This window comes from Schistocerca gregaria, chromosome 1 (genome assembly GCF_023897955.1).
Source record: "Schistocerca gregaria isolate iqSchGreg1 chromosome 1, iqSchGreg1.2, whole genome shotgun sequence".
In the NCBI taxonomy this organism is placed as follows: domain Eukaryota; kingdom Metazoa; phylum Arthropoda; class Insecta; order Orthoptera; family Acrididae; genus Schistocerca; species Schistocerca gregaria.
Window position 1 is genome coordinate 846,869,193 of NC_064920.1, and position 25,383 is coordinate 846,894,575.

The 25,383-nt window shown below is 40.3% G+C and overlaps 1 protein-coding gene across 1 annotated transcript in view; it reads left to right on the forward strand.

Moving 5' to 3' along the window:
- LOC126272616 (histone acetyltransferase KAT8) overlaps positions 1–25,383 on the forward strand; it is a 73,427-nt gene that overhangs the window by 14,449 nt on the left and 33,595 nt on the right. The window contains exon 2 of the mRNA XM_049975574.1: positions 19,978–20,089. Within this exon, the coding sequence (XP_049831531.1) occupies positions 19,978–20,089 (112 nt within the window). The remainder of the gene's footprint in view (positions 1–19,977; positions 20,090–25,383) is intronic.

The following is a 25,383-nucleotide window of genomic DNA, read 5'->3' on the forward strand; positions in this document are numbered from 1 at the left end:
GTGGCCAATTTTGGTAGCCCCTTTATCCATCCCCAAATTCTAAAATATCTGAAAATAACTTTATTATTTACTAAAATTATATCAGTACTGAAGATGGTCCTCACTCTAGTCAGAAATGTGGGTGGATTGATTGGCTTATTTACTACCAGTAATTTGTATTTACTAATTGTGATCATGAGATCAAGGACCCTAACATTTGTAAAGCCACTATTAGGAGGTAAGGAGTGTGTTTTCACTTCTATTCCAATTACACGCTGCCACCCGTTGCTGCCAATACAGCTTTTTTCACGCAGTCCAAAACAAATAGTCCTCTTATGTCCTCACCGAAATATAAAAGCACTTATTGTAACTAATTATTTACGTGTACCAGTTAATTCCACTAACTACTGCAGTGAAAAATGAGACATCAGTTTCCATTTGAGAAAATTTAGACCAAGTAATAACAGTATACTTCTGTACAGGATGGTGCTTGGGATGTAGGCATGATGGACGAGAGGGTTCTCAGTGATGATTGAGAGTCATATATTAAAAGAAAATTGACTGCAATTATTTCAGTTTTGGAATGTTCTAGGATGGAAATACTTACACATCAAAGGAAAGAGGGGTGGGTGGCTGAAAGTTAAAGGTTTTCGAAGAAGAGAAAAAAAAGACATTACAGTGTTACAGGGCAAATGCGATATAATAGAGAGAGAGAGAGAAACAGGTACAAGTTGCTGTAGAGACAGACACAGTGACAGGTGGGCTAAATCCATCTGCTCTGGAGCAAGAGCAATACACAGAAGAGAGTAATCCTTGAGCATCTTGCTGCAGTCAGACGTGGGACTCAGTCGCTATCAATTCAGAACTCTTGCAGCAGCTCATTTACTTGGCTAGAATGGCAGGGATGGGAAGTGACATCTTAATGAGAAACAAAACTCCAACAATGGAAAATCCAAGATGGAATAATGACAATATTATGAAAAGGTTAGTTGCTACTCATGGTATAGCAGAGATACTTAGTCGCAGATAGGCGCAACAAAAAGACTGTCAAATAAAGCTTTCGGCCAAACAGGCCTTCATCAGAATCAGACCCCCCCCCCACACACACACAGTCTCTGTCTGCCAAAGTCAGATTGCGAGCAGCAACGCATAATGGGAGAAGCAAAGTGTGTGGTGGGGGCAAGGAGGAGGCTGGGGATGTAAAATGCTAATTGTGTGAGCTTACAGGGATGATGGAGAGAAGGTAGGGCAGCTAGATGCAGTGGGAAGGTTGAACGGAGGACGGGGGGAGGGGGGGGGGGGGGGGGGCATGGAATGGAGAGAACTAAAAAGACTAACAAACAATGACGTAACAAAAGTCGAGACCAGTGGGGTATGGGAATGTAGGCTGTATAGTTCCCAGCAGTGTAGTTTGGAAGAGCTGGTTAGTGTGAATAATCCAGATGGCACATGCTGTGAAGCAGGCATTGAAATGAAGGAGTCCCTTGCAGGGTGGGGAAGTGGCTATGTACGTAAAAGACAGTATTCCATTTGAGTCCATAGACATATCACGAGACTGCACTGAACAGATATTTGAATGTTGTGCAGGGGCAGTTGAATTTAGTGAAACTAAACTTCTAATTGTTGTTGTTTATAGGTCCCCTAACTCTGCCTTCAGAGCATTTCTGCTCAAGCTAGAGAGGGTATTTCATTCACTTTGTAGGAAGTACCAGAAATTAGCTGTTTGTGGTGACTTCAATATTAATTTTCTATATGATGGTTCAAGAAAAAGATTGATAGAATTCATATGATCTGATGCAGACTGTGTTTTTTCTGACTTGGATACAGGGGAACAGTTGCACAGCCAAAAACAATATTTTTTTCATTCTTCATTACTACATCGGCATTCTATCAGTAAAGGGGTGAATGACCTTTCAGACCATGATGCACAAATTTTAACACTAAAAGGCTTTAGTACTCAAACAAATGTCGTATTTAATTACAAACTGTGTAGGAAAGTTAATCCAACAGAAATACAGAGGTTTTTAAACCTTGTCAAGGAACAAGAGTGGCAGGATGTTTATAGTGCTGATAACATAGATGATAAATATAATACTTTCCTTAACACATTTCTCATGCTCTTTGAGAGTTGCTTTTCATTGGAACATTCTAAACCGGGTACTAGCAGTAATAGGCAGCCCGGGTGGCTGACCAGTGCAATTAGGGTATCTTGAACAAAGCGAGAATTATATCAAAATGTTAGAAGTAGCCCATTACAAACGGTACTGTAAGGTGCTTAAAAATGTCATTAGAAAGGCAAAGAGTATGTGGTATGCAAATAGAATATTCAGTTCACAGGATAAAATTAAAACCATATGGTCAGTTGTGAAGGAAATGTCTGGTCAGCTGCAAAAGGTTGACGACATAAAGTCAGTTCACAGTAAAAATATTTCTGTTACTTATAAATCAGGTATATTTACAGTATTTAACAATCATTTTCTAAGCATTGCTGCTGAATTAAACAAACATTTAGTTTCTACAGGGAATCATATAACTTTCTTGGCAAATGCCTTTCTGAGATTGATGGCTGAAACACTCCTCTGTGATACAGACAAGAGGGAGATTGAGTCAATAATTATATCACTGGAGACTAAGGACTCTCATGGTTTTGATGGAGTGTCTAGCAGAATATTAAAGTACTGTGCTGCACATGTTAGCCCTGTATTTAACCATATTTGTAATTTTTTCTTTATGAATGGTCGGTTTTCTGGACGATTAAAGTACTCAGTAGTAAAGCTGCTTTATAAAAGGGGAGAAAGGGATCATGTAGATAATTTTAGACCTATTTCTATGCCATCAGTCTTTGCAAAAGTTATTGAAAAGGCTGTGTATGTAAGGATAGTTGATCAATTTATATTAAACAATTTGCTATCAAATGTACAGTTCGGCTTTAGAAGTCGAGTAACAACTGAAAATGCTATATTTTCTTTTCTCTGTGAGGTACTGGATGGGTTAAACAAAAGGTTTTGATTGCTTGGAATATTTTGTGATTTAACTAAGGCATTTTATTGTTTTAATCACAAAATATTGCTTCAGAAATTGGGCCATTATGGAATACAGGGAGTAGCTCACAATTGGTTTAGCTCTTACTTTAGCAACAGACAGCAAAAGGTCATTATTCACAATGTTGATAATGGCTGTGATGTGGGGTCTGAGTGGGGTACGGTCAAGTGGGTGGTGCCCCAGGGATCACTGTTGGGGCCACTCCTGTTCCTTATTTATATAATTATATGCCCTCTAGTATTACGGGTAACTCTGAAATATTTCTGTTTGCTGATGTCACTAGCTTGGTAGTAAAGGATGTTGGGTGCAACATTGGCTCAGTTTCAAATAGTGCAGTGCATGATCTAAGTTAATGGCTTGTACGAAATAAACTAATGCTAAATCACAGTAAGACTCAGTGTTTACAGTTTCTAACACACTAATTCAACAAAACCTGAGGTTTCAATTTCACAGAAGGGGTATGATTAGTGAAACAGAGAAGTTCAAATTTCTAGGTGTTCAGATAGATAGTAAGCTGTTGTGGAAAGCCCACATTCAGGATCTTGTTCAAAGACTTAACACTGCCATTTTTACTATTTGAACGGTATCTGAAGTGAGTGATCGTTTGACACGAAAATTAGTCTACTTTGCTTATTTTCATTTGCTTGTGTTGTATGGTATTATATTTTGGGGTAACTCTTCCCATTCTAAAAGGATATTTTTGACTCAGAAACAGGCGGTTCGGGCAATATGTGGTGTAAGTTCATGAACCACTTATCGATCCCTGTTCATGAGTCTGGGTATTTTGACATTGGCCTCTTACTGTCATTTCTTCTTAACAATATTAGCTTATTCCCAAGAATAAGCAGCTTTCACTTGGTTAATACTCGACAGAAATCAAACCTGCATTTGGATCAGACTTCCTTAACTCTCGTGCATAAAGGTGTGCAGTATACTGCTGCATCCATTTTCAATAAGCTACCACTCGAATTCAAAAATCTTAGCAGTAATCCATGTGCTTTCAAATCAAAACTGAAGAGTATCCTCATGGGTCACTCCTTCTATTCTGTCGAGGAGTTCCTTTAAAAATTAAGCTGATTCTTGTTGTATGGTTGAGTGTGTTTACTTAAACTTATGGGCTGACTTTTTTCAGTTTCATAAACATCTATTTTTATCTGTTATTACTTTTATGTTGTAATTTCATGTACTGACACGTTCCATGACCTTGGAGATTTGCTGCTCAATTTGGTCGTAAAATAAAAAATAATACAGAACATCGTGTTGTGCAGTGTGTTTAGCAATTGGGTGGTCCAGCTGTTTCTTGGCCAAACTGTTGGACAGACAGCTTGTAGGTTATCATGCCTACATAGATTGCAGCACAATGGTTGCAGCTTATCTGGCACTATATCACGTGGCTGGTTTCACAGGTGGCCCTGCCTTTGATTGGTTAGGTGGTGCCTGTGACTGGACTGGAGTAGGTGGTTGTGGCAAGATGTATGCAACAGGTCTTGCATTTAGGTCTATTACATGGATATGAGCCATGAGGCAACGGGTAGGGAGCAGGGGTTGTGTAGGATGGACGATGTTGTGTAGGTTCAGTGGGTGGCAGTATATCACTGTGGGAGGATTTGGAGGCATAGTGGGTAAGGCATTCCTCATTTCTGGGCACAACAAGAGGTAGTCGAAACCCTGGCGGAGAATGTGATTCAGTTTCTTCAGTCCTGGGTGGTGCTGAGTCAGAGGGGAATGCTCCTCTGTGATCAAATGGTTCGGCTTTGGGAGCTGGTGGGTTACTGAAAAGATAAGACATGGAAGATCTGTTTTTGTTCGATGTTGGGAGGGTAATTACGGTCTGTGAAGGCCTCAGTGAGACCTTTGTTATATTTTGAGAGAGAGTGTATGTCACTACAGATGCAAAAGCCAAAGGTGGCTAGGCTGCATGGAAGGGATTTCTTGATATGGAGCGGATGACAGCTGTCGAAGTGGAGGTATTGCTGATAGTTGGTAGGTTTGATATGGATAGAGGTACTGATGTAGCCATCTTTGAGGTGGAAGTCAACATCGAGGAAGGTGGCTTGTTGGGTTGAGGAGGACCAGGTGAAGCAAATGGGGGATAAGCTGTTGAGGATCTGGAGGAATGTGTACAGGGTTTCCTCATCCTTGATCCAAATCACAAAGATGTCATCATTGAATCTGAACCAGGCTAGGGGTTTGGGATTCTGGGTGGTTACAAAGGATTCCAGAAGATGGCCCATGAATAGATTGGTATAGGATGTTGCCCTATGGGTGCCCACAACCATACTCTGGATTTGTTTGTAGGTGGTGCTTTCAAAGGAGAAGTAATTGTGGGTGAGGATATAGTTGTTCATGGTGACTAAGGAGGAGGCTGTACATTTGGAATGCATTGGTTATTGTGAAAGTTAGTGTTCAGTAGCAGCAATGCCGTGGGCATTGGGGATGTTAGTGTTAAGGAAGGCAGCATCAATTAACGATGATCAAGGCCCATGAGGTAAAGTAACAGAAACTGTGGAGAGTTGGTGGAAAAAATGGTTGGTATCTTTTATGTAAGAGGGTAGGTTCCTGAAAGAGGTGATCTATGAGAGCAGAAATTCTTGAAGTGGGGACGCAGTAACCAGCCACAGTGGGATCTTTTATGTAAGAGAGTAGGTTGCTGAAGGTGTTGGTCTATGAGAGCAGAGATTCTCACAGTGGGGACACAGTAACCAGCCACAGTGGGGCATCCTGGACCACCTAAAAAGCATGCCACACTGACCCTAATCCAGAGATCCATCAGGATTTCCTGTCTCTACTCAGTTTCATGGGGCCATCCCAGAGCCTCTCCCCGGTGTCCATTTCTCTCCTCACCCCTTCCTTTCCCCACATTCCTTCCTTCTAGTTGCTTCCTAAAGTCCATAACCCCAACCACCCAGGACACCATTGTGGCCGGTTACTGTGCCCCCACCGAGAGAATCTCTGCTCTCATAGACCAACACTTTCTGCCTATTGCCCGCAGCCTACCCTGCTATATAAAAGATACCTACCATTTCCTACGACAGATCTCCACAGTTTGTGTTCCATTACCACATGGTGCCCTGCTTGTCACTTATTGATGCTGCCTCCCTTGACTCTAACGTGCCTAATGCCCATGGCATTGCTGCTATTGAACACTACCTTTCCCAACAACCAATGCTTTCCAAGCATACAACCTCCTTCTCAGTCGGGATGACCAACTGTATCCTCACGCACAATAACTTCTCCTTTGAAGGCATCACCTACAAACAAATCTGAAGTACGGTTATGGGCATCCACATGATACCATCCTAGACTAAATTTATTCATGGACCATCTAGAGGAATCATTTTTAACCGCACAGAATCCCAAACCCCCTCATCTGGTTCAGATTCATATCTTCGTGATCTGGATCAAGGGTGACAACACCCTATCCACATTCCTCAACACCTTCTCCCCCATTCGCTTCATCTGGTTTTCCTCATCCCAACAAGTCACCTTTCTCGATGTTGACCTCCACCTCAAAGATGGCTACATCACTACCTTCATCCACATCAAAGCTACCAACCACCAACAATTACTCCACTTCTGCTGGTGTCACCCATTCTATACCAAGAAGTTCCTTCCATGCAGCCTGGCTACCTGTGGCTGTTGCATCTGTAGTGAAAAGCAACCTCTCTCGAAGTATAGCAAGGGTCTCACTGAGGTATTCGTAGACCACAATTACCCTCCCAACCTTGTAGTAAAACAGATCTCCTGCACCTTACCTTTCCAGTAGCTCACCAGCTCCCAAAGCCCACCCATCTGGCCAAGGAGGAGCATTTCCGTCTTGATTTAGCATCACCCAGGACTAGAGCAACTGAATCACATTCTCCGCTAGGGTTTTGACTACCTCTTGTCGTGCACTCAAATGAGGAATGTCCTACCCACCAACCTTCCCACTTCTCCCACAGTGGTACTGTGCTGCCAACCAAACCTATACAATGCGCTTGTCCACCCCTACACAACCCCTACTTCCAATCCCTTTCTCATGGCTCAAATCCCTGTAATAGACCTATATGTGAGACCTCTCATATATATCATCCCACCACCACCTACTCCACTCTGGTCACAAGTATCATCTGTCAGAGCAGAGGCAGTGCTACACATGAAACCAGCCATTTGACCTACAAGCTATCTGCCCCGAATGAATGGCTACCAAAAACTGTGGTCAAGAAACAGCTGGACAATCCAGTTGCTAAGCACGGTTCCCAACACAACATTCTTCATTTCAGTGACTTCTTCACAACCTGTCTCATCTGGACACTTCCCATAAACACCAGGTTTTCTGAATTGTGCAAGTAGGAACTCTCACTACAATATGTTCTACATTCTCATAATGCTCCTGGCCTCAACCTTTGTAAGTCATTGTCCTTTACCCACTATCACATTCCCTGTTCCCATTCCAGTGCTACACAGTCATCTATTCCACCAACACATTCACATCCACAGTCTTTTTACTTCTATCCTTTTCTGCTTCCCCCCACGCTATCTGTCTAACCTTTTGACTGCACCCAGCTGCCCTACCCTCTACACACCTCGTTCCTATATGCTCCCACAAGCAGCACTTCTCCACCCCCACCCCTACTCTGCTATCCCTCCTGTCCCCTGCCTCCCCCTTGTCCTCACCGCCCAGTTTCCTTCTCCCATCATGCATTGCTGCTTACAGTCTGGCCTTGGCAGCCGGAGGCCTGGTCGCACACGTGTGTGTGTGTGTGTGTGTGTGTGTGTGTGTGTGTGTGTGTTGTCTAATTCTGATGAAGTCCTATATGGCCGAAAGCTTTGTTTGATAGCCTTTTTGTTGTGCCTATCTGTGAGTCAACATTTCTGTTGTATAGTGAGTAGCAACTATTCTTTTCGTAATATTGAGAAACAAAAATATAATTTGTAAGGGTCTGCATTGTGATTTGCATCAGCAGTTGTTTACTTCAGTGAAGTTACTAGCTCAGCCAAAGTCCCACACTCTGCGGGTAGCCTGAAACTATGGAGAGGAACAGGCTGAATCTTACTTGAAATAGCACACAGGTGTAAAACCAGTTATTGAAAATGTGAGAATTGGAATTAATTCTGCTCAAACTTTGTTATACCCCAAGGAAGTTTACTGTGCATCATTCTTTATGCCATTGTTACTCTGCCCACAGTAAACAGCCCAATTGAATGGCTTCATTTGTGGATAAATTCTCTTTTTTTTTTTTTTTTTATTCCTCTTGCAGTTTCAAGATCACAGCTAATTAACTTTATCTGAGAATGAAGAGGTTGGAAAAAATGAGCAGGAAGCCAAGTTTCAAGTCATAAGGAGAACTAAAATTATAGTGTTATGATTGTCATTGTCCTTTCAACTTACATGATAGCTACCACATCTGAAGGAGCTAAAATCCAGATTGTAAAGTCACCTAATATCTAAATAGTATGTAAGCAGACAGATTTTGGGAGCCAATGTGTCTCAACACCTGTGGTTATTGGACAGTAGGTGATTGATTTCGCAGAGGCTTTAAAAAATTATAGTGTGTATATAACTGCCTTCAAGCTCTTGCTCGCATTCAAAAACAGTTCCAGACCAGGAAAAGCATATGAAATGTACTGGTCAAACGTAACTCTCCTTTGACAGATGAGCATCATAATCATGTGAGAGCTCATATATTAGGAGGAATATCACATTACTGAGCTGTATTATAAAATTTCATTTGTGTAAGCAATGGTGGTATTTGGACTGCAGTTGCTTAACACATTTACCATATAATTTGTTCGGTTCATGTACACAGCTAAGTTGCATATTTCTAATAGCCCCCATAGGTTATCAGTATGTCTCAAGACACTTCAAAGCTGTGTTGCGAGTTGATATCTTTAATTAGACACACTCTGACAATAGTGTGTAACTTTGACTTGATGTGCATGCTGTACACTTTCATACACATTCCATAGTAAAAAATCAATTATGTTTTGTTGCACTGGAATCACTTTGTTGTGTGGTATAATAAGCTGCCATTAAGCCATTGCTTGCAGATACCTAATTGTCAATGCACTGCGAATAGTGAGTTGTCATTCTCAATACTGCAGCCTCTTCTCATGATGAAGCATGTGCTGTCATTCTTGTCCGTCACTGCTATTAGCCTACAATAAAATTATTGGTCCAATTTATGAGAAACTAATCACAGACAATATGCAAAATTCTTCTGAGTCTGAGCACTAGAATGTGAACTAAGAGTGACGAAAATTAAGACTTTTAATTATTACTAGGGCAGGTTGCCACATTGGTTGACTGAAAGGTCCAAATTCGTTATAGCGATGAACATAATGATAGTACTATTTTATCTACTGACACATCCCAGCAGGCAGGTGCCCATGGATTTAATATTTTTCCATATCTTTTTTGAAACTGAGTGTTCCCAATAAATATAGCATATACGACAGAGAGCTCTGTACTATTCAGAGGACATTTGAGTAGATGAATGCAAGATGGTGCGGTGAGCACACTGGACATGCATTTTGAAAGGTGGCGGCTCAAATAACCAGTTGGTCTCCTAGATTAAGATCATCATTGTTTCCCCAAATCCCTGAAGGTAAATTCCAGGATGATTCCTTTGAAATGGACACTACCAGTTCCCCATCATTACCCAATCCAAGCTTGTGCTACCATCTTCATTGATAGGATGTTAAACCTTACTCTTTCTTCCTTGAGCAGATGAGAGACAAGTCAGAAATTTCTCATGTGCTCTGTCTGCTCTCCAGTCAAACTAGGAACTGCAGCCAACAGAAAGAATTAGCCAGAATATGCACAGCATTCTCGTGAACATAAATAGCTGAGGAAAGGAAGTGACCTTTTGTTGTGTATTGATGCATGTGAGAGAGAGAGAGAGAGAGAGAGAGAGAGGGGGGGGGGGGGGGGGGGGGTTGCTGTGATCTGTGATGTTGTGAGTGTAGCAGCCCAAGACATCTGTGGGAGTGGATCAGGTCGTGATTAGCCTATTCTGTATGTAAGCTTCCACACCGTCTTCTTCTATTTTGATTGTTATTAGCAAAAGGCATGAAATAGAATCGGAAATTATTTAGAAATTATTTAGCTTGGGGTGAGGGAGTAGAAAACTCACATACAAGGGTGGGCTGAAAATGCCTCCAAATTTTTTATATGGAAATTTTAAAGCTTTTTCAATGAACCAAACTTTATTAACATTTTACAACTTTATTCTTCATGCCTACATACACTGAGGTGACAGTCATGGGATAGCGGTATGCGCATATACAGGTGGCAGTAGTATCGTATAAACAAGACATAAAAGGGCAGTGCATTGGAGGAGTTGTCATTTGTACTCAGGTGATTCATGTGAAAAGCTTTTCGACATGATTATGGCCAAACAATGGGAATTAGCAGACTTTTGAATACAGAATGGTCGTTGGAGCTAGATGCAGGGGACATTCCATTTTGGAAGTCGTTAGCGGATTCAGTATTCCAAAATCACCAGCGACAAGATTGTGCCAAGAATACCAAATTTCAGCCATTACCTCTTACTATGTACAAAGTACTGGCTGACGACCTTCACTTAACGACCTAGAGCAACAGCATTTGCAGACCCCATGAAGCCATGGACCCAAATTGTCAGTATGGCACTTTCAAGCAGGTGTGGACTGTGTTTATATAGAATGGGACTGGGTCCTAGTTATTTTCAACTACTTGGAGACCATTTGCAGCTATTCATGAACTTCATGCTCCCAAATAACAATGAAATTTTTGTGGATGACAATGTGCCATGTCACTAGGCCACAATTGTTTGTAATTGGTTTCAAGAACATTCTGAACAATACGAGTGAATGATTTGGCCACTCAGATCATCTGGTATGCATTCCATCGAACATTTATGAGACATAATCAAGAGCTCAGTTCCTGCACAAAATCCTGCACTGGCAACACACGACTGTGGGCAGCGGACCTCCAATGCCTTGTTGACCCCATGCCACATCGAGATGCCGGCCGGGGTGGCCGAGCGGTTCTAGGCGCTACAGTCTGGAACTGAGCGACCACTACAGTCGGAGGTTCGAATCCTGCCCCAGGCATGGATGTATGTAATGTCCTTAGGTTAGTTAGGTTTAAGTAGTTCTAAGTTATAGGGGACTGATGACCTCAGAATTGAAGTCCCATAGTGCTCAGAGCCATTTGAACCATTTTGAACCACATCAAGATGCTGCACCACGCCAAGCAAAAGGAGATCCACCACAATATTAGGAGGTATCCCATGGCTTTTGCCACCTTGTATATTTATTTCTCAGTATAGTCACCTTGGCAATAAACACATTTTTTTCCAACGAGAGACCGGTTTGTTGGTACTGCCACTGTAGAATTTGTGACTTTGTTGACAGAGCCACATCTTCACTTGTGCACTGCTTCATACTATCAAAGTAGAAGTCCATGGAGGTGTTCTTTAAGTTTTGGAAACAGATGAAAATCAGATGGAGGCAAGTCAGAACTAAATAGAGGATGATCTATGACAGTGAACCCAAGGCCTCTGATTGTTGCAGATGTCACAGCACTCATTTCTGGTCTGACAGTGCCATGCTGAAGCAAAGGACACTCCATGTGGAATCAGTCTTCAGTTTGTGCTTTCAGTTTTCTGAGCTGTTTCTCACGCACCAACATAGTTACATTACACACTGTCATGTTATATGGTACAGTTCAAATTTCTCTAAGGATATAGGGAGGAGGAAGAATTTGTGTGAGGAAGTTGGCATATGCTGTGCCATTTAGACTACCATTGATGAAATAAGGGCCAGCAATTGTAGTATCAAGCAGTCCACTCCAGACATTAACTCTCCATTGATGCTGATTTTCCACCTGTCTAAGCCATCGTGGATTGTTACTGGGCCAATAATGTATGTTCCTTGTATTTACCTGTCCTTCGTTTGAGAAGGAACATTCATTGTAAAATAGAACGTTGGAGAAGAATTTTGGCTTGGCGAGGATTTGCTGCTGTGCCCACTGACAGAACTGTATGCAATTCTGGAAATCATTCCCATGCAATTCTTGATGTAAGGATGGAACCGGTGATGTGTAAGAATACGATGTACACTGGTTTTAGGAATGCCAATCTCGTGTTCAAGCTATCATGTTCTCGCATGTGGATTCATAGCAATGGAAGCAAGAACAGTAACTTCTGTAGCTTTGTCTGTGCGAGTGCTGTGACGATTGCATTGTTGTGGGTTGAAACTTCCCATTTCCTGAAATGTCGCAACAAGACGAGGAAACATCCGTTGGGAAGGTGGGTTCTTGTCAGGATATCGCCTACCTTCAACAACAACAACAACAATAAAAGAAACGTTATGTCGATGCAGTTTTTAGGAAGGATAGCCTTTACTGTATGCCTACTCTACACAACAGCATTTAAAGCGACTAAACTACTGTACTAATTGTACCCGTACACAAGAAAACACTATTGCAATTACTGTTCTGCTATCTTAAATTCCCCATAAATGAGTAGCATTTCTACCTTCTCTTCATTGGTGTACATTCTACTCACATAACTCTTTAACTGATGATGGTTGACAGAATGACGGGTGTGCATTCTACTTATGTTTATATTTGTCCTCTGTCAATGTCAGCACGTGGATGTGTACCATTACCACAAGTACGTGCACTAAGCACTGGGAGCGTCAATGTTGTGTTTTGTGATTAATAATGTTGTGTTTCAGTGAATGGTACACTGCGGTACATTTTTGAATAGGTCTTTGGGAGAGGAAATGAATCAATGAATAAAAAAATACAGGGTGCCATTTAAAAATGTTATACTGCTGTTCATATCTTTGTAAAAAATAAAGCTACAACAAAGGCAATCATGCTGATTGATGTCCCCCTGATGGCTAAAGATGATTTGCTTGAAACATTTTGTAATTTGCATCTGGACAAACAGTTATTTAGGGTGGTCAAGATAAATGGGACACCCTGTGTGTGTGTGTGTGTGTGTGTGAGAGAGAGAGAGAGAGAGAGAGAGAGAGAGAGAGAGAGAGAGAGAGAGAGAGAAAAGAATTGGAGAACATATCTGACCAGTGGTTCAAATGCCCTGCTATCATAGTTACAACCGACTGTGAGAAAGAAAACAAACTTCACTTTTTCGCAGCAAAGCACATCAACTTTTTTTCCCCCTTGCAGTCTGTTCTAACTGGAAAACTGGGCTTGTTGTTTAGAAAAATATCGGCTAAACACAACAGAAGGAAATGATACTCATTACACTCAGTAAAATTCATAGTGCTACAGCTGCAGTTCTTTCTTAGACAAGAAGATCCATCACTAAGTAAGCTTTACAATGAAACTGTATCTGTACAGGATATTTAAGCTTAATATATTTTCTTTGTTGACTAGATGCCAGCAAGTTACATGTGGTGCATTCTGGCACTGTCCATGCCCATTACTGCAGCTTTGGAAGTAGAAGATAGCTTGGTGCAAAGTTTGCATTCAGTACAACCAGTTGCATGAATTTGCCAGATCTTCAATTCACCTGCATCTGCACATACATCTATGTCCCACAAGCATTCTATAGTGTGTAGCAGACCCTACTAAAAGTACTGCTATGATTTCCACACTGTCATGCATTTGCAAAATGGTGCATGAGAAGATGCGTCTCAATAAGCCTCCGCATGAGCTCGAATCTCCTGTCGTGGTCATTTTGTGAGATGTATTGGGGGATGTAACATGTTGTCTGCTTCTTAGAATGTTCATGCACAGAATTTTGGCCAGTGAACTCCTGTGTGATGCCCAACACTTGTCTTGTACTGTTTGCTGCAGGAGTCTGTTGAGCATGTACACAATGCTCCAGCACTTACTTAATGGACATGGTGTGATATGTACTGCTCCTCTTTGGATCTTTCTTGTCTCTTGTATCTAGACAGCAGTACTCAAGAGTCAGCCTGACATGGGTTTTGTTAGCTACCTGTTTCACTGATGAAGTACCTCAGTTGGGATACTCGCAGTTAGCACAGTCTGGTACCTGCCTTTCATAGAACTAATTTTATGTGGTTATCCCATTTAAGGTTATTCCAATCACATACTCCTGAATCTGCTTTTGTTGTTACTGTTTCCAGTGTGTAACTGCCAATCATGTAATGGAACAATAATGGCTGACAATAATTTTCATTCTACAAAGGGCATTCAAAAAGTTTTGCACAGTCATCTCTAATTTTTTTATTTTTTGCAGGAGGAGAATGAAATTTTTTGAATTGAAATTTGTAAGATTACGTTGTGTACAGTAAATGTACGTGTAATATAGGACAGGTCAAAGTGTTAACATTCCTTATCACTTATTTTTCTACACCTTTAGCTTACATTTTTACATTACTGACAATGACTAACAATATATACAAATTTAATGGCATAAGTATTCTGCAACACTGTAAAACTCTTTTTCAATGAGATAGTCTTTAAGTTTCTTTGCAAAGTCATTGTGAAGTACACTGTCTAGCAGGGTTTTGGGCAGACTTCGTAGTAGTCTGATACCAAAGTACTGGAGTCCTTTTTCTAGCATTGCCAGTCGGTGGGGTATGCTCTGTACTTCATTCTTCTTTCTTGTTTGTGGGTGTGTACACAAGCATTTGTAATCCAGTCCTCACTACCTTTTGTGATGAACATTATTGTTTTGTATATATACAACGATGAAAAAGTTAAGATATTTAAATTCTTGAAACAGTTTCTGCATGTTTCAGAGGTCTTTCTTCTTAAAATGGTCCTAATTGGTTTTTTTTTTTTTTTTTTTTTTTTTTTTTTTTTTTTTTTTTTTTTTTTTTTTTTTGTGTGTGTGTGTGATGTGAACACTCGTTTTGTCTCTTGTTTGTTTGAGTTTCCCCACACAGTCACTCCATACTGTAAGTATGGTTCGAAAAGTCCATGATACACTGTACACAGAAGGTTCTTGTCTGACTACTGTGATAGCTGCATCATTAAGAATATGACAGAGCTCAGTTTCTTACAGACATTATTAATATGTTTATTCCATTTCAGTTCATTATCCACAAGAATACCTAAGAATCTAGCAGATTCTACTTCTTCCAGCCTTGTTCCATCAACCTCTAAATCCATGTCTACAGCTTTTTCCTTGTTTTTAAACACTGCATACATAGTCTTTTTTAGATTTATAACCAGTTCATTTTCCAACAGCCATTGAGCTGTGACATTTGCAGATATGTATGCTCTTCCCTCAAGTTGTTCCATATTTTGGTAACTATTTAGTATTGTCATGTCATCAGCATACAATATTTTCTTTTCTTCCTCCTCAACACCTATATCATTAACAAATACATTAAATAACAATGGCCCCATTACCGAACCCTGCGGCACTCCATATTTGATCGATTTAGTTCCTGATTGGTACAAGTTTCCTAATGATACATACTGCTTGCGGTTGCACAAGTATGATTTTATCCATTCACCTGGTTGCCCCCGAATGCCATAGTTGCTTAATTTTTGTATCAGCATTTCATGGTCAATGGTGTCAAATGCCTTTGAAAGATCCAGAAACATTGTAGAGACAACCTTTTTCTCATCCAAGGACTGTAAAATGCATTCTGTTAGACTGACAATTGCTGATTCTGTAGATTTACCCTTTCTGAAACCATGTTGTGAGGGCATGAGAATGTTATGTTTGTCCAAATAGTTAACTAATCTGGTATACATAAGCATTTCTAGGATTTTTGAGAAACCTGATATCAGTGAAACTGGTCTGTAGTTGTTGGGATCATCCCTACACCCTTTCTTGTACACTGGCACTACCTTCATTATCTTCAGTTTTTCTGGAAAAATTGCATCTCTGAAAGAACAGTTTGCTATGTTTTTCAGTGGTGTTATTATCTCCTCACATACCAGCTTTATTACATGATTTGATATTTCATCATCACCAGCTGATTTCTTGGTCTTCAGTTTCTGTATAGTTTTCCGTAATTCATCTTCTGTGACTGGTTGTAAGAACATAGTAATGCATGATCTTTTTGGTACCTTAATACCCTTCTGTTTTTGACTATTTCTTTCCAATTTTAGGTTTTCTACTACACGGATATAGTTATTATTCAGTATGTTTGCTATTTCCATATCATCTGTGACCACTGTGTTGTCTATCTTAATTGACCTAATATCTTCTTCTTTATTTGACCCATCTTTTTCCTTTCTTTCAGCATTGATTGTATTCCAAGTTGCCTTTGCCTTGTTTTTTGAGTTCACTATAGTGGTGTCAATTGCTCTTGCTTTCGCTTCTCTTATTGTTTTTCTATACTTCTTTTTTAACATTTTATAGTTTTCAGCTTCGCCCATCCATCTCACGTCCTGAAGCTTCCTTCACTGTTCTAGTATTTCACTGGTAATCCACTGTGTTTGATCTTGCTGCCTTTCTTGTCTCTTTACTTTGGGAAATGCTACATTAAAATGGTACTTAATTGTTGAAATAAATGCATCATATTTTTCATTTACACTCTGGGCCTGTAGGGTTTCACTCCAGGTTTCCTTACTTAACATTGTTCTAAAGATGTTGATATTTTGTTCACTGATGATCCTAATTTCCTTGGTTGTTTGTTTTGGTTCTGATTCTGAGTCATTACGTCTGCAAAAGCTGATTATTTTTGTGAACTTACTTGGAACATTTAGCTATACGTTGAGCCTACTCAATGTAGCCTCCATCAGCTGTGTCACATCTGGCTCAACGTTCTTTCTGGGATGGAAATGCACTTTGGTATTGACTTTTACACCATCGCTTGACACAGGAAATAAGGTCTTTCTCACTATCAAATGTTTTATTGCAGAGTTGGGCCTTCAGACAATCAAAGAGGTAAAAATCAGATGGAGCCAAGTCCGGGTTGTAGGGACAATGAGGAACAATTTTCCAAACTATTTTCCTGATTTTCTCCTGCGTCATAAACGCTGTTTGGGATTTGGCATTGTCATGGTGTAGTCTGATGAGCTGACCCTGAAGCTGTGGTCTGTGGGTCTTGATGGCATGTCACAGCTTGTCTAGTGACAAACAGTAACGGTCCCAGTTAATTGTGGAGCCAGCTTCCAAAAAGTCAATGAAAATGACACCACACTGATCCCAGAAGAAGGAGGCCATCACCTTTCGGCCTGCTGTTCGTTAAAGTCTTGGTTTCTTCTTCCGAGGGGAACCCGGATGCTGCCACTCTTTGAATTGGGGTTTGCTCTCAGGTTCAGACAAAAACAACCATGTTTCATCCTGGGCCACGATGCCATCAAAACACTGTTTCCACTCTTCAGTAAAGGTCTTCTTTCTCATTTTTTTTTCATTTCTCTTGTCAATAATCTAGGTACCCAACATGCACAGACTGTACCAGTGATACCACAATACCCAATAACAAACGAGTCATTTGAGCTAGCTGTCGTGTTGTCACACATCTGTCATTTTGGATGGTTTGATCAATGGTCTCCTTATACACATCACTCACTGCCATCGATGGTGTGCTGCACCATGGATTGTCCAGTAGAGAGAAATAACCTTCTTTAAACCTCTGCAACCACCACTGGATTACTGCTGTGATCCACTGTGTCCTCCCATAAACAGGGAGCAACTTCCTGTGAATCAATGTGGCAGAGTCATCAACGGTCTTGAAGAGGAACTCCATCACCGACCATTGTCGTAATCTGACATCTCCTTCACAGTCCATTATGGCTCACTTGTAAATAAAAGAAAATATTTTTATATACCAACATGTAGCTAAATGTTCCAAGTATGTTCACAAAAAATTTCTTTCTCCTCCTGCAAAAAATAAAAAAGAATAGATATGACTGTGCAAAACTTTTTGAACATGCCTTGTATATCACCATTATGGCTAAAGCTTAATGAAAAGTGTATAACATTCCACACAACTAGCTAAACTGTAATAGTAATGGGTGCATGGGCAACTGTGCCAGTACACAACAATCCGTATACAATGTGTATCATAATTAATGGCATAAATACGCACAGTGTAGATTACATGATACCAGCCACTAGGTTATGTGTGAACATCATCCCAGTTAAGAAAAGGTAACAATGCTCTACAACATTAAGAAAAGTTATTATAGATACTTTAGCAGAAGTGAAAATGTTTTGAATGAATATGACAGCAGTTACATGACTGTACATGTAGTTGAAGGAGGCACTCAAAATGTTTTCCTCGTATCTGGATGTATGCCCTAATCCATTGCCACACTGGATTTCAAATCCTTTCAAACATGCCTGTATGATATTGAAATTGTAGATGAATTTTGACAACTTGCTGATCCAATACATCAACTGTGTTAACTGAAGTGGCATGCACTGCATCTTAAGGTGGCCCCAAACACGGAAATCTGTGGGCTACATCTCAGATGATCTTGAAGGCCATGTTACAGGTCACTCTTGCTCAGCCTATTGTTGGCCATATCAGTGCATTAAATGTCATCCCGTGGTAGCACCAAAATGTGCTGGTGATTCATCATGCAAGTAGCACATCCTCTGGCGTTGCTTTAAGGGAACATCTTCAAGCAATGCTGCAAGATGAAGCTGTGGAAACCAAGAGTAATTTCATCTGTTGAGTTTGTCTGATAACATGCTAAGTCAAATAAGATGATACCTAGTATCTCTAGCCACACTTTCAGTGAAAAGTGTCACAGATGTTGAGACTCATGCACAGCATGTGGGTTTTAGCCTAGATGACTCGTAATGGAGAATTGTGGTAATTAAACACACCATCACAAGTGAACCCTGCATCATCTGTAAATAAAAGTTGTCAAACATAAGGTTGCCTAGAGCTTGTTGTTGCATCCGCTGACAGCACATAAGTCTAGGACCAAAGTCCACATTAATAAAACACTGAACGCATTGGAGGTGGTGTCGGTACGTTGCATTGTAATGCATTATTTCCCAAACACTACTGTGGCTCATTCCTGGAATTTTTGTGGCAAGTCTCCGTGCCGAGATTCGTGGCGAGTGTTCGTCTGTTTCCAGCACCATATCTACAAGCACAGGCATAATTTATGCAGGCCTACCCACTCCCCCAGAATTTGCAAAACTCCCAGTTCCTCAGAGGCACTGATGCACCCTTGTAAAAATTTGACTTTCAAGGTGCATTCAGACAGGGTATGCCTCTTGGTGCAAGTGTGCAGCCTCCCATGTGTTGTCGTTAGCCCCAGCATATGTGAAATGCGTGTCCACATACTCTTCATTACTGTAATGTTCCATGTTACCACCAACACTCATACAACACAACTGATGTTCTGCAGACAACTGACATGAGTGGCACTCTGACTTTGTACTGTACTGTCATGTCCATTCTGTTTACAACCCCATGTCATTAAAATCTACACAAAAACCATACCCATGCTGTGGACCAGCACGTGTCCTTACAAAGAATCACATCAGTAGTGGCTGGTAACTACAAAGTCATGATTATCTTAAAAACTGTTCGTTTGATGATCTATGTTTGCTGAGACTTTTTTTGTTTCTAGTATTGTGTACTTTCAGGTATTTATGCCATTAATTGCGATACATTCTGTGTAAGATGAAACTAAAATTGCAGAGAGACAGAATGGCTTGCTACTATTTACCTTCAGGATGCAAAATACCAAGTACTGCCAATAGACAAACATAAAAACATAAACAACTATATTAGCTCTCTCCTCCAGGAGAATAAATTAATGAGATTACAATGAACAAGCAGGTTACACAGACACCAGGTCAAGAGAGACCCACCTGTTACAAGATGAGTAATTCTCTACCTTTGATATGAGTAGCTTGCCCCTCCTTACTAACTTTCCCAGCCTGTCCCTCTCCCCTGTCTAAGGAAGGAACTAGTAGCTCTGGTTTTTTAAGTAAATGCTGACCAGCCATTCTGTCAACTTGTGATTTTTTTTTAATGAACTCACCTATTTTGATGCAATGTAGATGTATTATATGGAAAATATTAAAAGCTTAATAAGTTGCATGTAATTTTCAGATCCTGCAGAAATCATCCAGACACGATACAATGACCAAGATGGTCATTACGAGTATTATGTTCATTATGAAGGATATAACAGGAGGCTTGACGAGTGGGTACAGCGAGACAGGTATGTTGTTTCAGAGCAGGTACTGATTGAAAATTGAAAGTAGTTGTTTCTACTTATAATGATGCTGTCTTGAACCAAAACCAGTGTTCTGCTGGTATGCATTCAAGATAATGCAGCTGCCTGAAGAGTACTGGATAGAAAACTACAGTATACTGTAAATTACATAGCTGATATTTATGCTTCTGTGCACACTTCATTTTAGTTTTTATTCAAGTAATAAAAAATGTGATTGTTACCACTGACAGCTCCAGAAATATTTAGGTGCCATACTTGTACACTCTGAGAGACATTTATCCTTTAAATGAATCTTCTGTTAATGCACAGTTGCTTCATAAGGCCAACAAAGAAATAAACAAATAAGTAAAATGCTCACTATGTTCACCATGAGCAGCTGACGTTAAAGCACTGCAAGTTCACGTTGCAAAGTGAAACATTTTGTGGACTTGTTTAGACAAAAGCATTGCAGATGCTACACTGTCACAAGGATTTATAAACAGAACTTTTGTGTGCAGAATTAACTTTTGCTCATAAGGCATCTGTAGTTCTTAAGAGTAATGCTAGTCTTTGAGGTCAGAATGTAAATAATTTTAATTCTGCAGGCAAGGCTACAACAGTAACAAATTGAATTTGTAGGTGAAGGAATCAACTGAAAATTATTTAGACATGTTTTTGGTTTTTGCTTGAGCGTGTGCTGTATAGAAACAGCAGGTTGACTTCCTGCAATTGAAGGTTATATTCCAGCAATGAATGTGACGTAATATCCTTTACAAGTTTAAATTCCCATCAGTGTTGACATATTGAAAGGAAGAACGGTCTGATATCAAGCAAATTACAGATGAGAACTGTTGTGTAAAATGTAGATAGTTTGATATATCAACTGTAGGTTAAGTTACAACCTTTTGAAAGCATTGATCCTTTGAGTACAGAGAACTCACCACAGTTACAATTATTTCTTGTCACTTTTCTGGGAGCCATACTGGACAAAACCCATTGTTACATTTATTTTTATAAGTAATATTTACATTTATGCTTGAAAATTTGTTGCCCCACGTGAAATCTGCATACGTACATACGCCACAAGACACTGTATGGGAGCATTATGGCGGGTACCTTGTACCACTATTAGCCATTTCCTTTCTTGTTCCACTTGCTAATACCACTAGTCCTAATTTCTCTTATCTTGTCTTGGTGGTCGTGTGGGACACCTCTAGTGTCACTTGGTTTGCCTATGGACTCTTGCTTCCGAGGCACCTCTTAGTACGCTCGATGCTGTGGATCCACTATCACAGAAGGGCGAATGGTGGGTGTTAATGCGTCAACACCACTCGAGGCGGAGGGCCAATGTGGAAACTGGCACCTGGCCTCGCCCACTCACCCTGTGAATGGACAGGTGGCTGCTCCTTCATCAGGGTCTGAGCAGGCACGGGGGCAGGGGTTTACTAGTTATTGAGAGCTCCAGTGTTAGGCGCATTATGGAGCCCTGTGGCTATCGAGCACGCTGGGTGCAGTCGTCTGCAAGTTGTGGCTCACATCAGCACCGACGACTCCTGTCGCATGTGTTCTGAAGCCATCCTCAGTTCATACAGATGGCTGGTGGAGGTGGTGAAGACTGCTGGCCTCATACACGGGATGCAAACAAAGCTTGCAATTTGCAACATTGTTCCCAATGTTGATTTGGGCCTTTTGTTTGGAGCCGAATGGAGAGTCGTAGCCAAAGGCTTCATCGGCTCTTTGGCAGCCTTGGCTGCATATTTTAAACCTGCATTATTGTTTGAGGGTTTGTAGGACTCCCTTGATAGGTGAGGCATGCGCTACACAATGGAAATAACTACTCGTGTAGCAGAGTACTTGGATAGTGCATATGATGGATTTTTAGCTAGGGGTTCGTTTGAGGCGCCCTGATGAACACTCACCAGTCCACACGCACCAAGGGAAGTCAAACAGCATTCAGAGTAAAGACACTTCGAATTTCAAAATTCTTTCAGTAATCTGTTGAAATACTCGTAACAAAGTTCCCGAATTTACTGTCCTTCAGGAAAGCCCTCGCCGAGCATAGCCCATATCAATTCAGGCATCCTAGGAAAAAAATCATGCCTTCATAGTCTCAGATGTTATTAAATTTAGCCTACGTTAAAATGAAGGACTACCGTATTTACTCGAATCTAAGCCGCACCTGAAAAATGAGACTCGAAATAAAGGGGAAAAAAAAATCCCGAATCTAAGCTGCGCCTGAAATTAGAGACTTGAAATTCAAGGGGAGAGAAAAGTTATAGGCCGCACCTCCAAATCGAAACAAAATTGGTCCGTTGTAATATGAGACACAATTTACGTCGAATGAATGACGATACAGCTACAGTAGTTTGGTTCGGTTCGAGTCGTAAGCTTAGCAGTTAAGCTTTACCAGATAGCCATTGCTATGCATCAGGTGCTCCATCCGTATTTATACGGGTACCCTTCCTTTTTCACGTGCTTCGTCTGGTTTGAATCGATTGCTTACTTTGCTTTCATCTGATAAGTGCTGTTTTCTTTGTTATAGGTGTTTACGTCACTCTAAGCTGAAAATGCTTTACTGTACTGTGTCATGCATTGTTTGTCGCATTCTAATAGTGCGTGTTTATGGCCTGTCGCGAGCTCGCAGCATGGCTTGCTTTTGTGCGCGCTACCGCCGTTTACAATTAAAAAAAAAAAAAGAGGAATCGTCTCATTAGCGAAACAATGGCAAGAGACTGCTATTTGCTGTTACTTACACTGCTGCTTTCTTTGATAATGGTCAATAAGATCCAAATAATAGACTGCGTATGATAGAACATGTTCTGATCTATTATCCTGCTGTTTCTGAGATGTTGCCCAAACAAACGAAATTTATTCTTTCTTGCTCTTTAAGGTGCGTACAATATGAGTTTGCCCATTGCTTTTGAGTCCAAAAATGTGTCTCCTGAATTCCTTTCACAGGAGTAATTTGTCTGGACCATTCTTCTTTTTTCTGTTCACAGAATTCTTCAATTTTCTCTTTGGACAAAAGAATGTGGGCTGTGGATATGTAAAATTTCATGACCTTCGTAAAATCCTCAGCATTCTGAATTGCAGCTGTATTTGGTCTGGAAATATTCTGTTTTGTGGTATGGTGCTCCAGAAGACCTTCTACACCATCACAAGGCCCCTTCCTATGATCAGTAGCACTGTATACCCACCCATTTGGCACAAGCAACTTACTCAGTTCAAAGAGCTGGTAACGATTTTTAAAATGACTAGGAGCACCATCAGAAATAATGATGATCTTCTCTCCCATTGTTTGGCGTTGAAGAATTTTGCGCATTGCTAGCAAAGCATTGCTGAGTCATGTCCTGTGTCATCACTTATAACTGCAACACTTGTGGTCTTCTCTTGAAAATATGTCACTCATGTAAAAATTGAAACCTGGTTATTACTCCAATGATACCTTCATACTTTTTGTGGTAGAATTACAGACCAGTTCTCAGCAGAATCACAGTGAAGCTTCACACAACGTAGTTCTTCAGCCTGTACACACCCTTTCACTTCTGCAATGTGTTGTTGTTGCAATTTCTTCAGATGCTTGTGTGTTACTGCTACCACTACCAATTTGCCATGTTCATCATTGAAACTGTCAAAGGCAACAGTTTTCTTAATTACTTTATTTTCCTCCCATGTCACATATGTAATTTCTGCAGAGTTATCTGCTACGTCTTCCAGGCCAAGTGTCTGTAGAGACGGTCCTCCCTTTCCAGGGCAGTCACCACATTCTAAAAACAAACAAGTCTCTCACTTTACAACACAATCTACTACTGACTTCACACGACCAACCAAGGTGTCGTGTCACATGCTCCAGTAAGTTCTTCAAAGTTACTACATAAAGTTCAAAATGCGCGCAGTACACACATAAACAGACATCTCTAGGTGAGTGTGGAACTACTCACTTAGGTCATAGTGCATAAAATTTTGATCTTCCATTATGTGAAGTTGTGCAGTTGCTCCTATAAACTGCAGAAGTTTCTTTAACACTGCGAGTCGTGTACCTCATCACTTTCATAACTTTTTGACCTTTAACTGTTACGGATATGGTGTCTTTTTTGTTGGCAGTCTGACGGGAACAGTTCAATTTATCTTCCAGATAAAATGACTGCACTATTTGAAGTTGGGCTGCTTCTGCAGGATGACCATAATAGGGATCTGGTCTTCCAAAGACTCCTTTTACAGACCTAACATTTCTTGATTTGTCTACCATGTACTTTGATACTGATGGAATGTGGTTTAAAATCGTTTTCTTTGAAAATGTCTCTGGAATAATAGTTTAAACTTGTACATTTTCACTGTAGGATGCACAATATTCAACAACTGAATTGATCATTGTGAAAAATTCCTGGCAAGAGGTGCAAGAGTGCTTTGGTTCATTTTCTTCTGAAGATGGAATTTCTAGTTTGAAGAATGTAGTCAGTTTTGCTGTAGTGTATTCATCCACAGCTTTAGTAATTTCTCTGCTCATTCTTGATGCACAGAACTTATGGCTTGACTTCACTGGCCATGGTTTCTTAACAGGACTAACTCTGAAGTTGATTCATGGTATTTAATTCTTCCTCTATTGATGCAAAATCTGCATCATCTGCTCCATGGGAGGATTCACCTTGTTCAGATATTATCATTGTTGTTATTCTGTCAAAACATTTAGAAAACAAAAAGTCATTCACTGGAAACATCTTCACTTCAAAACAGAGTCTTCAAATTAGAACTCTAATTCCTAACATGAACAAAGTTTAGTTTTTTTTATCACTGTTTTATGCACATGCAAATAGTCAGCACACTAGAGTCTATTGTGACCCCAGACAAAAGACATTTCAAACAGTCCTCCTCACAAAACACACTGCAACTGTGTCAACTGGCAAATTCCTCATGAAAACATAGAACTCACTCGATGGTCTCAGATTTCTTAGGAGCTCCTTCAGAAACAAATTAGCACTGAACAACTACAATACAGAAATCTGCAGTAAACAAACATGACAAATAAACTGACAAGAAACTAGAACAAAGTGCAAGAAATGTCAGCAACAATGAAAGTGAAAAGAAATAACTGCAACAAAAAGTGATAAGAAATAATTGCAACAAAGATAATAGAAATAAACATTGTAACAAAGAAATTAGTGAGCAACAACTTCAGTGAAGACATACACTACCCTTGAAAGATAAAAAAATGATATTTTAAAATAAAACCTGTCCAACTTAAAGATGGGAGCTCTCCGTTACAGAGAATAGACTACATGATGGTACTAATCAACAGAAAA